The sequence below is a fragment of the Lissotriton helveticus genome, chromosome 2_2 (assembly GCF_964261635.1).
Source record: "Lissotriton helveticus chromosome 2_2, aLisHel1.1, whole genome shotgun sequence".
NCBI classification, from domain to species: domain Eukaryota; kingdom Metazoa; phylum Chordata; class Amphibia; order Caudata; family Salamandridae; genus Lissotriton; species Lissotriton helveticus.
Genome location: NC_136060.1, coordinates 139,488,151 through 139,503,701, shown reverse-complemented (window position 1 = coordinate 139,503,701; position 15,551 = coordinate 139,488,151). Strand labels below are relative to the sequence as shown.

The 15,551-nt window shown below is 45.2% G+C and overlaps 1 protein-coding gene across 1 annotated transcript in view; it reads right to left on the bottom strand.

The window, feature by feature from the left end:
• Positions 1 to 373: 373 nt before the first annotated feature.
• The window catches only part of TEC (tec protein tyrosine kinase), a 589,535-nt gene continuing 574,357 nt past the window's right edge, over positions 374 to 15,551 (bottom strand). The window contains exon 19 of the mRNA XM_078678221.1: positions 374 to 2,417. Coding sequence (XP_078534347.1) covers positions 2,346 to 2,417 — 72 coding nt within the window. The 3' untranslated portion in view covers positions 374 to 2,345. The remainder of the gene's footprint in view (positions 2,418 to 15,551) is intronic.

Here is a 15,551-nt window from a genome sequence, read left to right as displayed (position 1 = left end):
ATTCAGCTAAATATTTTAACAGCATTACTTATATGACACATCTCGAAATGGTCTAATGGTTCATGTGTAATTGATTAGAAAACCACTTTTTCGCATTATATCAATCAAAAACAGAGAAAAGTTACAACAGTATGGAAATTATATGACATGCACGAATATTGTTTGAGTGAGTTAATTGTGATTCTCTTAGATATGTTTACACATTCCAACCAGCAAAAGCGTTCTGCTACCAAAGTACTCATCTTTAAGTATTTAACTTCATAGAACAGAATTTTAAGTCTCTAATATAAATGGAAAAATATATGAGTCCATCATACAGGAAAGCTTTACAGAGAAACATTTTTGCATTTTACATGAGTGACGAACCAATGTGTTAATGTAGACTTTTCCAGTATGTTTATTCAATAATTACACAAATTCAACATCATGCAAAACGTTGGTTCAAACGAAAACGTGAGAGATGTCACACAGAATTGTAATTGTAAATGTTAGAAATATGAAGAAACAAAAACACATCCTGAGCAAAAGTAGAAAAATAGAATGCACATTTAGGCAATACAAATTAGAGAAACACAAGTTCTTCAACAACCATTTAAGTGGCTATTGAAGTCCCCCAAAAAAACATACTGGTAAGTAATTAGATAATCACATTTCAAATGTTAAATATTTGCATTACAATGATTTCCATTGCAGTTTCACCAACTGGCACAGTAAAAACTTGTGCACAGTAGAAAATAATGCCAAACTCATGTTTTACATATGTGTTCTATATGCTGTTTTCTCGCTGACCGAGGACTATAAAACATTTAGACATGTAAGAGAAAAATCAATATATGACTATCAAAAGTGTGATCTAGTGATCAATGCTGACAACGTTTTGAAGTAATCATACTTCATATATATTGATCAGTACTACAAATAATTACTAGCAGTACTGCGTAGACGAGAACTTTTTATAACAGAAATTGAGATTTTGTTTTTAAAGCACTTACTACCAACATCAACACAAATAGGGGCCAACATGGTTGAAGCATGTGTCAGATGTGCTGATTAAAGATCAGATTTCCTGATTTACAAAGAAAGTGAGGTATTTACTCCTGTAAAGTTAGTTCTACATTTCGAGCAACTTCTAATGTTCTTTGAATTTCCTAAAGAAATCAAGATGCACATCAATGAATAAACATTTACAAATTCAGAAATTTAGCAGATGTGCATTTATGAACAGGAAAATGAAATGAACATGAATGCAGTTGCTGGCATATTTTCGATTTCTTCCAAAGCAAAACACTTTTCCCAGTGTAGAAATCCCTCGCCGCCCTCCCAAACAAATTCTGCGCCGCCTCTTTTTTCCCCCATCTATAGAACAGATATTGTACTGCTCTTATCAGAGGTAAATCTAGAACGATTTTTAGAATAGGAAAAAAGAATTGTAAATATCCACAAACCTGTCAGTTTGTGGGTTTTAACCTCTTTTTTTACAGGTATCTGTTTTAACCTCTTTTTCACATGGTATCCTCTTCCCATAAGGCTATTTATTCACATGTAAAATTAAAGAATATACAAGTGCTAACTAATGTTTGGTGAATCCCAAATTTTGATTTGTCTTCATAAATGTTGACGGCTGCCCACCTATGTGTCCCTTAGATCCACAGATATATTTGTGCCTTGGGTCCAAAATGCCCAGTTTCAGAAAGTCACATGAGAAATAAGTTGATCATAACTCAGTTGAGCATGAGCAGGTATCCATATCCATGATATCTGAAAAAACCTTATGCAGTGCTGCCGGCAGCATCAACAGAAAAGTCAAGTAGTGGGTAGCATGGAGACAACACTGCAGTCTTATGTCCTGGGAGTGATCCTGGTAATGCGGACTACAGATTGCATGACAGTGCAGAGTAGGTGCATTGTCACTTTCAAATAGGATTCGTGTTCAGTAGAAATTGAAACTCTTCCTTTTCCTGAACTGTCAGCCTAGTCTTTTCACTGGCAAACATTTTACTAATAACATTTTTAGAAAAAACTCAAACATGGAAATTTAGAAGAAATGTGCGTTCAGCATTCTTCTATTAAAAGAACGTCCCTAACAAAAACATAAGGTCCACTTGATATACATATTCTATATGGTAACATGAAAAATACTACCATGCTAAATAAATATATTTACATTTACTTACAATATAAATATGTTTTCCGTTTTATAAAACAAATGTGTTTTGCAAAAAACGTAGGAAGATAAACGTCTTCATTGTCTTAGTTTTAAAAGTATTCAAAAATCGTGGTCTGCAAAACGTAGGTGAATGTCTCTGGTAGCGTTGGGTTTCTGAAGGAAACCCTTTCTGGTCAGATTAGTCTCCACTCTCCAAGACCTGTCCTATCATCTGCAGCAAATCGCCAAATGTGGGTCGTCCTTCCGGCTTCTGAAAATAGAATTTTTTTATTTGTGATACAAAATAAATCATGTGAGTTAATGTACAAAACACTGAATCGTAACAAAAGATGGTGTACTCAAGAAAGCAGGGATCGTGCATAATAAATTCAGGGCATTATAAACTCAGACAACTTTATAACAATTACATTCCAGTCCCATTGCTGGAAAACAGGGCCAACAAAATAGACTTTTGTGGCCCACCAATGTGAAACATACAAAAACGTGACCTACTTTGAGAATAGTGTTGCATGCTTTTTTTACTGCACTGGATAATAAACTTGAAAAACTAAAGTGGAACTGCCAATCTCTGATTGGTTGGTTGGTGTGACGTCGATGAGGGAGGGGATTACAGAGTCCCAATTCCACTTTCTAACTCTCTAGGAGACAGGTGTCACAATGGTGAACAACGTGCAGAGCATGATGCAGAAAATGGGGAGTTCTGCGGTTTATGTTCTTTGCAGTCTTCTGACCTTTGGCTCATTGTAAAGCGCAATTCATGATTACATTCACATTGAGCTTATATCTGTCCTGCATTGTACACCAGAGACTGGACATGTTTAGAACTGTGAATCTAGTAGCTCCATCAAGATTTTCAACTCATGGTCTATTAAAAAGGTTTGTACTTCCCAACCCCTCGTAGTTAACAAAAGATGTTCCTTTCTCATGAATTCGCCTTAAATGACAGTCAATGTCATTCTTTGGTGGCCACTACAATAATACACATGCAATTTCCTGATTGTTCTCTATTGAGGCAGTGAGAGAAGTATTTCTCTACTGGGGCTAAAGTTCAACATATCAATGTGTTCTCCTTTTAACAGCACACATAAGATGACTGATTTTGCTCCTGAAAGTATGTAGCTCTCCCAGCTCTAGGACTGCCACTTTGCTGGCAGTGACTTTTTCCCTCACTCACTAGCTATCAAAGACCAACCACCCACAATATTTTTAACCATACCATATTTCCCTGGGATACCCTAGTTAACCTAATCTTGGGAGCGGACTGTTATCCATCAAAAGTTCATTCAAACCACAAAGTAGCAATGACAATTGTTTCCTTTGTAACACCTAGTTATATACAATAAGATCAAGATACTCAATACCTATTGATTGAGAAAACCAGGGCCCAGTCATGTCTGTTGATTTGAATCTTCTGCAAGCACTAGAAATGCATACATAGTCTAGTTCTTTCTGCTAGTAGCTAACTGTATAGGGACAGAACAAGTAGTTGAAAAGTAGTTGTGTTTTGTATACAACGGTAAAGAATGCACCCAAGATGAAGACTAAAATGATACATCTTTGAAAATGCAAGAGAGCCTGGTTGCAAAAAAAAAAAGAGGAAGCAAAGTTTAAGAGAATGTGATACACAAGTGAGTTGAGGGGTTTACCACAACTCTATTCTGGAAGCAAAAAATACAATAAAGTGCCTTTCTTGCCCAAGAAAAAGCTTGCTATAAATCAAGGAGAATGTTGAAGCAGTTTCTTATCCGTGAAAAAGAAGACATTTAGGTATCACAATCACAAGGAAGGGGGAAGAAAATGGAAAAGGAAACTGAGCTACATGGTACAAGAAGGATACAGTTTTTCTGTTGAAGGTTTAACTAGTAAAAAAGTATCCACCAGCCTGCTGGTGGGCATTTACAGAGAGGAGCTCACAAGCAGAAACATGTAATACAATGCTAATGTTACCCACATGATTTAAGATGTGGTGAACTAACAGAAATAGTTGCTTCTCAGGATTTGTTTTATGATGGATTCCTGCTAATATTTAACCTGAATGAAGATCTGTGAGCATAAAACTGAATCCAGAGCTATTTGAGATGCAGCCCTAACATCACATGCTGCCGAGAAGCACCCCAAAGGCATCATTCATAAGTAATGCTGGGGCTCTATAAAGGCTCTTCCCATGGCTGTGATATCAAGTGCACCTTCATCCTCCTAACTGCAGAAGCGAGGAAGATGGAGAGTAGATGAAAGCAACCCAACCTAAATTTTTGGCAGAAGCCATCAAGGTTCAATACTTGGCCCTATGCTGTTTAACCTGTACATTGGGCATTGAGAATCCTGATGGAGGTTACAGGGGTTAAGAACCAGTGTCAGTGGTACCCGGCTAGCTATACCTGAAAACAAATTTCGTTAAAATTATGTTCACTCTGAAGATCTGCCTGAAAAACTTCAGGATTGGGTGTATTTAGCTTCCTCAAACTCAACACCCATAAAGTAGAATTCATTCTCTTTCATAGACAGTTTGGTACCATAATGATATGTCCAAAATACTTTCTGACATAAATATTATGTTCTAAATATATTTCACAAAGTATAACTCCTATGGAGTTAATGATAGCAAATGTACACTTAATGGGACAATACTTTTTGTACACAATTTTTACTAGATATTTCTGTCAGTAGCCTGTTACTACAAATGTTATGTTATGTTAAAATTATTTATAGAGCGCACTTTCACCAGGCGGTTTCATGGCGCTGTGAACGGGGGCAGCAGATGAGTGAATGGTGGGCAGGGCCTTACTCATATGCCTGATAAAACAACAAGGTTTTCAGAAGGGATCTGAAGTGGGTATATGATGTGGTTAGTCTAAATTCCATTGGAAGTGAGTTCCAGAAGTGGGGGGCAAGAAAAGAGAATCTAAGACCACCGTGTTTCTTTCGTTTGAAGGTGGGGGTGGTAAGCAAGGCCAAGTGGGAGGAGCGAAGATCACGTGAGGGGAGATAGCGGTGGATCAAAGAGGAAATGAAAGCTGGACCAAGACCGGCCAATGCTTTAAAGGTGGTACAACCCAATTTGAATTCGCAGCGTTTGGCCACCGGTAGCTAGTGAAGGCTCTTCATCAGGGGACGAACATGGTGGTGTCTAGGTTAGTGAAAGATGAGCCCAGCTGCCTGGTTTTGTACCAGTTGCAGACGACAGAGCTGGTAGGTAGGGAGGCAGTTTGTGAATACGGAAAAGTAATAAACTTACTCAAGAGTGTAAACTTCCTTAAAAGTACAGTCTGTGAATTCAGCCCCCAGATCTCCGCCCAGCCCATTGCTGTATTCTCCAAACCATGAATATATCAAAAGTTGGAGAAGTTTCAAAAGAGTCATTTCCTGTCTGTACAACGCTAATAAAAGAACTGTACTCTAAGCCTATAAGGCAAATATTCTAAGAGCTAAATAGCAAGCTAATTCATCAAAGAACTACCCAGAAGAAGATACCCTTCTGAGAACCCCTGAGAGGGACCTGTGAGAATCCAGACTGAATTTCAGTTTCTTTAAGCTGCTACATGGCTGCTACATGGCTGGCAAAAACTATACGTAGTTGGACTGTTGGAGATGCTGAAAACCTTGGTGGAGGCATGATGCATTTAATGTGGTCCTGCAATACATTACAAGTATTTTGGCAAAGACTGGCTAATACAATCCGCTGCTTCATTTCTTCCCAGCTCTAAACATGCTACATGACACCTCTGAGTCAACAGGAATTTCCTACCTAAAAAATGGGTTGACACTTCCTTGGTTGTAACAAAGATGTACATCTTGAGAAAGTGGAGACAACAATATCAGTGCAACCCTGAAGACTGGATGAAAGAAATGGTGACAATAGAGACTCGTTAACAGGTCATCTATAGGCTGCATAATCAATTCCATAGCTTTGACTTTACGTGGCCTGCCTTCCTACCATATTTGATTGAGTAACACCAGTGTAGCTACTGATCTCAGTATGCATTCCCTCTCCTTAAGACTCCTATTCCAATTGTTTTCAAACTAAAACAATGTTTAACATTCTAGTGACAATCTGTTGACTGAAGATGCCCTCATTATGGTAACATACTTTCCTACGGATTATGGAGGCAGAATAGTACCACCTTTTTCTTTCCTACTCATATGGTTTGATTTCCACAAACATGCCCTTTTTTTAACTGTTAGATAGGCTGTGGATGATGCTGAAAACATGATTTTTTTTTAAGCCTACAAATGTTTCTACCTATTGCATTTATTCTCTAGTTTTCTTTTAATAATGCACCAAAATCGGGCATGGCCGAGGCAGTCAAGATGAAGGTCGAGCACTAGAGGAGCTCACGCCACCCGAGGAAGATCCGTCGTTATCCGGCCTGGTACCGACGACCTTCCTACTTGCTGGGGCTCTTGCGGGACTCCGGGGCGCTGTGCGAGTTCCTCCTTACCTCAGGCCACTGGATCGATGCTGAGAGACGGCCGACTGGGCTGTCACAGTGACTGCATTGAGGGGCGGAGCTGCTGCACACTGTGGGAAGGACGGACTCGCACAGCGCCCTGGAGTCCCACAAGAGCCCCAGCAAGCAGGAAGATCGTCGGTACCAGGCTGGATAACGAAGGATCTTCCTCGGGTGGCGATGCTGAGAGACGGCGGACTGGGCTGTCACAGTGACTGCATTGAGGGGCGGAGCTGCTGCACACTGTGGGAGCGGACAGCTCTCTGAAACTGCCCTGGAAATGTGGGATCTTTCCAGGACCATGGAGCCTGCCTGAAGTGGGTAGCTCTAGTGGTCAGTGTGCCCTGTCCTGGTGGGAGGGGCCGAGACTTTAAGGCAGTCGGGTGAAGAGTGACGACGGCTGTGCCGCCTCTGGGCAAGGGAGTTGCACCAAGAGACGTGGGCCAGCAGAGATCCTTGGGCCCACCTAATCCTGAGCAAGAGGAACAGCCTGGGCTCTGCACTGCTGGCCGTAAAACTGTGGTGCAATGAGGCCGGGCCTGTGGTGAGCCTGCACGCCGGCTCAGCCAGCTGAAGGCCTGTCTCTTCTCCCCGGCCCCTGCTCTGTCGCTGGCCGAGCAGCGCGAGTGGGGTCAGGCCCCCTGAGGCGAGAAGACTCACGGCGTTGCCAGGGGGCTGGACATGGAGACTGCAGTGGAGGCCGACAAGCTGGATCCCTGCAGTATATTTATCATCTCGTCAGGCTGGGGGCTGGACCAGGCCTGGCTGAGTTGTCATGATTAAGGCAAACAGTTGCTGCAGTGAACTGCGGGGAAACATCTTGAGGGACAAGTCAAGTGGAATGGCCCTGACTGGACTGGACCTGGCACACCGGGTGTGAGTTTCTTGGATTTGAGCTCACTCCCCTGAACTGTCTGGTAGTGGCATTCTGTGGTGGGCCTCTGATGTCTTGAATGGCCGGAGATGCAGACTAGCCGAATGTGAAGTCGGAACTCCGGTTGAGGAACTTGGGTGTTGCGGTGTACTGTTGGCTGGTTGCCTCCAGAGAGCTGGGGAAGTGGTGAGGTGCTCCTGAGGAGCGGATTGGGGGCAGTGTAGGATGTTCTGGATGCATCCTTCCATCTTCAGTCCGACCTCAGTGGTTGATGTTTGCCGCCTGGTGGTCTGACTAGTCAGTGGCTGCCCAAACAAAAATGGACCCGTACACAGTCCCACGACCGCCCTGCATGGGCATAGTGAAGACTCAACAGAACGAGGACCTGGCTCGGCACAGCTGGGGCAGCAGATCTGGATGTGGTCCTTAAGGCCATACAGGACTCCAGGGATGCTGGGAAATCCAAAGTGGACGGTCTCAGTGTGGACCGCTCCATAATGCGCCATGACCTGCGGAATGAATGTCTCGGCTGTCTTCCTCAGTGTCTTCCTTGGCAGGGAGGGCGCTGAAAATAGATCTAGGTGTATCAATCTTAGACTTATTGGCTTACCGGAGTTGGTGGAGCAGAGAGGCCTGGTGGGGGTGCTTGAGGACTGGTTCAAAACATGGGTACCTGAAAACAAATTGAGCTCCTTTTTTGTCACTGAACGGACACACCGCTCCCTGGTCTTGAGGTCTCCACCAGGTCCTCCCCACAGCCTGTGATGTTGAGGCTGCTCAACTCTAAAGAACAGGATGTTATACTGCAAGAGGTTCGCACTCGCCCTGACCTGCGATTCAACAATTAAAAAATTCTCCTATTCACTTATTACACTAAGGTAGTGCAACAGCAGTACCACTCCTTTGCAGAAGTAAAGCAGAAACTCTGTGCACTGAACTTACCCACATTGCTCCTATTCCTCAACCGCGTTAAAATCGTTTTCCAATCTCGTCTTTGACAAATCGGATCAGGCTTGGGAGTTGGCAACTGAGCACTGCCTGTTAAAACGTTCCCCTCTTGAGCCGCAGAGGGCACAAAGGAACGGTCAGGATCGCTCTCCTCCCACCACTGGAGGGGGGGAAGGGTGGTCGCGCTCCAGGAGGGCCTGGACAGGGTGGGGCGAGGAGCCGATGAAGAGGGCTCCAGACTGGCTCTGGAAAAATTTCCGTTGAATCTTGCTTCGCCTGAGGAGGTTGAGACCCTCTCAGGCACTCCAGAGGGGTTCTGATCTGCAATAGGGGACATGGGCCCATACTCCCAGATTTCTGATCAACCATGACTTGTGGTTCCTTTCTTATTTGCATTGGTGGTTGGGTTGGGGGGGGATTGCTGGAGATGACAGTTGGATGCACCACCTCCTTTCCCTTTTCACTGGGGACCAAGCTGTAATGTTTTATCTCTCTTTGTTCTGTTGCCTCGGCTAGGGGTTGAGGGGCTATGCCTTGTTACACAGTGAATTTTCATTGCCAGGCGCAGGATCCTTATGTGCAGGCGCCAACGGGCTGCAGTGGTCTTCTACCCCTCTAGTAAGAGGTTCTTGGCAGTTTCTTAGTTAGAGCAACAGATGAAAGGTGCTTCATGGGGTGAAGTGTGGGGTGAGGGGGTTTGGGGAGTAGATAGCTTAGTTGGGCTAATGAGCCTGGTTTGTCCCTTTGTTCTTTGTCACTGTTCTGTCCTACTGTTGCTTTTTTTTAGGTCAATAGCAGCGTTTACGCAGACAGCAGCGGTTTGCTTGGTATGGCATGACATGGCGGGCACGTGGGGTACTGTATCCCTACCTGTTCTGGATGGGTGCCACTCCTGGTTCTCTCTGGCTGAGTCATGACCTCCCTAATGATGACGGTGCTCTCCTAGAATGTGAATGGCCTTCTGGACCGTATTAAGCATTCTGCAGTATTAAGCGTCACAGGCCAGCAGTAGTTTTCTTGCAGGAGACTCACCTGCCAAGAATGAACTGCCCTTTTCTGGGCATTTTGGCTACAATAGGGTTTACCATTCATTTCTTATGTGCGGCACCAGAGGAGTCGCCATATTCCTGCACACGTTATTCCCCCTGGCAATCACAGAATGCCATACAGACCCTCGGGTTGTTACATGGGTATTGAGGGTCGCTTGGAAGTGAGGCACTACAATTTCATATCCTGTTATATTCCCCTGCCCCTTTTGCAACCTTCCTTGCAATCACTGAGATCCTTTATCTTGACTCTACCTCAGGCTATCAAGGTGCTATCACGCCTGCATGTCTTCCTGGGTGGATTCGTTGGGCCTTTGTGATGCCTGGCATTCCTGCCACCCCGTCCAACGAGCCTATAAATCTGCAGCAGATCTTCTTTTATTTCAGTGGGTTTGCATTCTCCCACGTGGTATTTCCGATCATGCCCCGTTTTTATTGTCGTGGGGAGTTAAACCCACCGTCTTGCGCCCGACCTGGAGGTTCAATGCCTGCCGTTTGCAGAATTCCGAATGTGAAGCCTTTATCAAGGAGGAATTAAGGCAATTTTTTTAACTCAATGCAGATTTGGTAGCATCAGCTGCGATGCAATGGGCGGCTAGTAAGCCCTCCCTGAAAGGCCTATTAAGGGCTCTGTCCGTCAAGCTGTGGCGCTCCGGATGGCGCACCTGAGCGATTCAGAGACCCAGATCCTATAAGTGGAAGCCGTTCTCCGCCGTCAGGACACCAAGCATTCCCATTTTGTCTTGGCCATAACCCGTACAAAACTGCAGCGGGTGCCTTTGGAGGAGGCCAGACACTGCTGGATGTCTTCGATGCGGAGGGTGTTGCCTCATGCGATAAATTCGGTAAATTGCTGTACTGGCTGGCTACCCGCGGAGTCTCCAACAGAGTGGTTCCAGTGATTCGGTGAGATTCCCCTCGGGGGGGGCTACCTGTAATTGCTCATACATTTGCGAATTTTTACCGGGGGTTATATGTGCGATGCCCTCTCTGCCACAAGCGGAAGACGCAAATCTCCTTCTAGACAGCACTCGCTACTATACTAACTGCCCTGGCCCAGGAGCTGGATCAAGCTCTGATGCTTGAGGAGGTGAATGCCACAGTGCTGGTGATGCAAGCTGGGAAGACAGCTGGCGCAGTTGGCTATCATATTGAATATTACAAACGCTTCCAGGAGATCCTCTACCCACATCTTCTGAATTTTTACATGGCTGTTCTGCAGCAGGGGTCCTTTCCACCAGAGTTGGATGGTGACACAATCGTATTCCTGCCCAAGGAGGACCTCCCTAGGGACCAGTAATCCACATACTGGCCTATTTTGCTGATCAACGCTGACATTAAGATTTATGCGAAAGTGCAAGCTGCGAGGTTGGGAAGGGCCCTGCCCCATCTAGTCCACCCGGATCAATGTGGATTCATGCCTGGCGATAGCACACGCCATTGCATCAGGAGAGTCCACGTGACGCTGTCCAGGGCGCCCACCCTCGATGGCACGTTTGCTTTTTGCTAGTTGATTTTACTAAAGCATTTGATATGATGTTGTGGGCCTTTATGAACGAGGTTGTTTGGCGGGCTGGCCTGGAATAAGGGTTCCAGAACATGGTTTGGCTCCTGTATCATTTCTCAACGGCTCAGGTCTGCCTTAATAGGGTCCAATCTCCTGCATTTTTCATTGAACATGGCATGCACCAGGTGTGCCTACTGTCCCCGTTGCTGTTTACTTTGGTAATAGACCCTCTGGAGCTGTTATATGCTGTGATGCCCAGGTCTTTGCTGGCGGTGAGGAATTGACCTGGACATGCTTCTCTTTTTGAAGGATCCGTTGCACTCCGGGCCTCGCTGCCTAAAACTCCTCCGGCTGTACGGTGAGGCGTCCGAGCTTGGGATCAATGAAGGGAAGCCCTGCTTGGTGGAGGTTGAGGGTGACGATCTGGGGCTGGTATGGTGCCCCAGCATACCTACTCGGCACAATTCCTTTAAGTACCAAGGGGTCTCCGTTTTGGCATGGGCCCTTAATTTTCAGGGATTTGAACCTGCGGCTTGATCACGATATCGACCACTGGGCCACACTATCTTTGAACCCTGGGTGTTCAGCTCTTTTGGAAATGGTGTGTCTGTAGCGCTATTTTATGTGTTGAGTAATTACCCCTATCCCATCCCCAGCAAGTGGTTCCACTCCCTGACAGCGAAGGTTACCAACTTTGCAGAGGGCCAGGGGCCGACACAGAGTGGCGTTCCAGTCATTGAGTAAATCTCCCTTTGATAGAGGTTTGTGGCAATCTGACATTGTCTTGTATTATCTCGCATCACACATGGTGCCGGTTAATGACTGGTTCACCGGGAGGCGGGGGGGGACGATCCAGCATACCAATTGGAAATACATTTGTTAGGGTGAGATGGCTTGCTTGATCTCCTATATGGAGCGCGTCTACTGCATACCCTGCCTTCCTCCACAAAGGTGTCATTCATTTGTTGGAGCGCGGCACTTCGCCTTACTGGTTGGAACCGCCGCGTGACCGGGATGACCCTTTATGGCAGGGAACTTGGCTTGGTCAGGTCTCGGCCCTGGAGGCATTCCTGCCTTGGGATCGCCTTGGGATCTCATATCTGGAAGACGTTTATAAAGGGGGGGGGGCGGGGGCCTTATGTTCTTTCAGGAGCTGAAGAGCAAGTATTCTTTGTCTATCTCGCTGTTCTTTTGGTACCTTCAACTGCGCCAAGCCCTGCTAGCTCTGGACTTGCTGGAGGAGCTGTTGCCCTTATATAATCAGTTGAAGGCAATGATTTACCAAGGAAGGCTAGGTAAAGCTGCTATTTCAGTGATCTATAGATCATTAGTGATCCATACTCTATCCATTCTCCAGATGGACTGGAGAGGGTCCAGCAGAGATGGGCGTCCTGGGTGTGGGACTTGGACGAAGATGATTGAAGTTAGGCTTGCCTGGCACCTAGAGAGCTGGCAATTTCGATGTGGCTGCCCATGATACGATTCAACTACTTGCATGAGTCATATAATATGCCGAGGAGCCTGCAAAATTCACTCGAGGATGCAAAAGTAGTATGCACAAGGTGCACGCTTCCCGCAGCAGATTTTTATCATGTAGCTCGGGACTGCCCTCTGCTGAGGACCTTCTGGGAGGAGGTGGGTCAAATCTTGTCCAAGGTCCTAGGCCGTTCCCTGGAGTTAACGCCACAGATTGCATTGCTTGGGCTGCTGGATGAAGTGGGGAGCCCTAGAGGGGAAGGTGTGTTTCTGCGGATGGCTTTCTTGGTGGCCAAACGAGATGTGGCCCATGCATGGAAACAACAGAAGCCGCCGACGATTAGGAGTTGGCGTGCAAGGGTGGACTGGTGTGCCCACAAAGAGGAGCCAGTCTTTGAAGCTCAAGGCTGTCCTGAGAAGAATGAACGTATATGGGGAAATGGTGTGGCTACTATGGTTATCGATCTGATATCGCAGTGTTATATATTATTGATGTTGGGTTGCTACCATCTCATGCATGCATGTCAATCATACTTTGCATGGTGCGATGCTGTGTCTTGCCGCAAAACATTTCAATAAAGTTTGTTATAAGAAAATAATGCACCAAAATCTTAGGCAGTATCTTTACAATTATCGTTTTATAAACTGTAATAAAGAATTGATATATGTGGTATCAATCTCACAATGCACTGGATGATTATGTTCATCTATTGCCATCACTGTGCAAGCTTGCAGTGGTTTGTTACTGATGTCGAAGTGCAGAATGAAGTTCTGTATAAAACAAATAATGATTTTCTCCACGGGTGTTTCCTTTATTTGATCTTTAGTTAAATCACCATGTTCTTGCATTCAGTGAGTTTGTGACCTGCATGCTGAACAAACCATTTTTCTTCCAAGCCTGTTGTCTTTACCTCTCCAGTATTTGTACCTATGCTCTTTCTGCATCCTGCTGAAGCTACTTGTCTTCGGTGCTCCTTTGTTTCTGTGGCCCTCCTACAGCCTCCTGCTTCAGCTCACTGATTTCTATGCTCTTTGAAGTCCCTTTTCTTCTGCCCTCTGGCTATAGGCCCCTTGTTTCAATGCCCCTTCAACAGTTCCTGGTCTCTGGTGCTCATTACATTGCTCCATGTCACTTGACCCTGCCATCGCCATAGCATCCCTAATATTTCAACCAATAGCATCTTGAGTACTGCAGTCAGTAGCGCCCTGATCATTAGTCAGTACCTCCCTGAGAATCTCCCTCTGGAGCACCATGTACATTCAAGACCAAATCGCAATGAGCAAACTATTCTAGACTGTCCTAATCCATTTGAGCTGCTTGAGCAGTACAGTCCAGACCAACCTAAGTAGTCAGGAGGTTCTTGAGCAGTCCAGCCCACAGCACCCTTAGTATTCCAGTCCATAGAACTCTGACCATTCCAGTCTGTAGTGCCCTGAGCCTACCACACCAGAGTAATCTGGTCATTGCAGTCAGCTGCATCCTAAGCAGCACAGTTCAGTATCCTCTGCATTCCAGTCCACACCCTCCTAAGCACTGCAGTTCAGCATCCACAGCATTCCAGTCCATAGCATCCTGAGCATTTCAGTTCAGTATCCTCTGTATTCCATAGCATCCTGAGAATTCCTTTTCAATATCCTCAGCATTCGAGTCCATAGCACTTGGCCGACTGTAGTTCAAGGCACTTTGTCCATTGCAATCTACAGCATCCTGAGCATTCCAGTTCAGTATCGTCAGCATTCCAGCAACAAAATCCTGATCATTAAAATCAATAAGCTCCTTAGTACTTTTCTTAGTACTGCATTTCCTTATATTTGTGCAATGTGCCTGTTAGCTAGCTTCAGAGTAACCTGCTTTTATCAGGATTTGCTGTGTAGGTTTGATACTGTCTCCTATAATTATATATGCTACATATACATTATTTTGTTTAGAATTTGGGTCAAAATTTCTCTATAGCCAAACTCTCCTTTTTCTTATCCTCACATATATTTCTGAAAAGTGTACTGGTTACTGTTATGTTAATGTTAAGCAGATTTGTGGAGCGCACTATCACCCGGGAGGGTATCCTAAAGCTGAGAAGGTGTGAGGCTAGCCAAACTGAGGGACTAGTGGGACTACTTGAAGAGCCAGGTCTTTAGCTTCTTGCAGAATTCTAGAAGTGAGGAGGAGGTGCTTATGTGTAATGGCAGGTCGTACTATGCTTTAGGAGTGATGTAGGAGAAGTCTTGACTGCTGCATCTGATTTTATGTTTGCGTGGGATGTGTGCAAGTAGGAGCCCGGACAAGCAGAGGTGTCTGAAAGGTTTGTGAAAGCAAATGCTATTGTGGAGGTATGCTGGGCCAGTGTTCTGTAGTGCCTTGCAAGGTGGGTGCGAAGAATGAACTGGGATCATTTGTGAATTTTGAACCAGTGGATCTCCTTCAGGTGTGGTGTGATGTGAGTGCTAAGTTGGAGGTTGAGACTGAGTCTGGCTGGCCACTTCTGAATGGTCTGCAACATTCTGGTGAATTTTTTGTTGGTTTCCCGTAGTCCAGCTTGTTCGTGACCAGGTTGTTAGTGACAGGTTTTCAGGTGCTGATTGGGAGCCATATTAAAATCTTCCTCAGCATCTTTAGGGTATGGAAACATGAGGCGATAATCGCATTGACTTGGAAGGTGATACAGAGTTTGCTGTTGATGACGATCATGAGGTTCTTGGTGTGGGTGTCAGTCCTAGCTCTGCTGGCTATCAGGTAGAGTCTCATGGCAAAATGCTTTTCTCGAAGATCACAATTTCGGTCTTGGCAGTGTTTTCAGACAGTGGTCCTTATCCAGTGGGCAATGTCAGTCATGCAGGCACTGAATTTGATCCGGATACTGGGCATCTTGCCTTTGAGGAAGTGAATGAGTTGCCTGTCATTGGCGAAGGAGAGAACGTGAATGTCATGAGAGCGGATGCTGATGGCTAAAGGGATAATGTATGCATTCAAGAAGGTCAGGCTAAAAGAGGATCCTTGCAAAACTCTGCAGATGTGGTTGCAATCGTCCAAGGATTTTCCAGGCTGACTGACTGGCTCCTTCCAGTCAGGAACGAGCAGATCCATCAG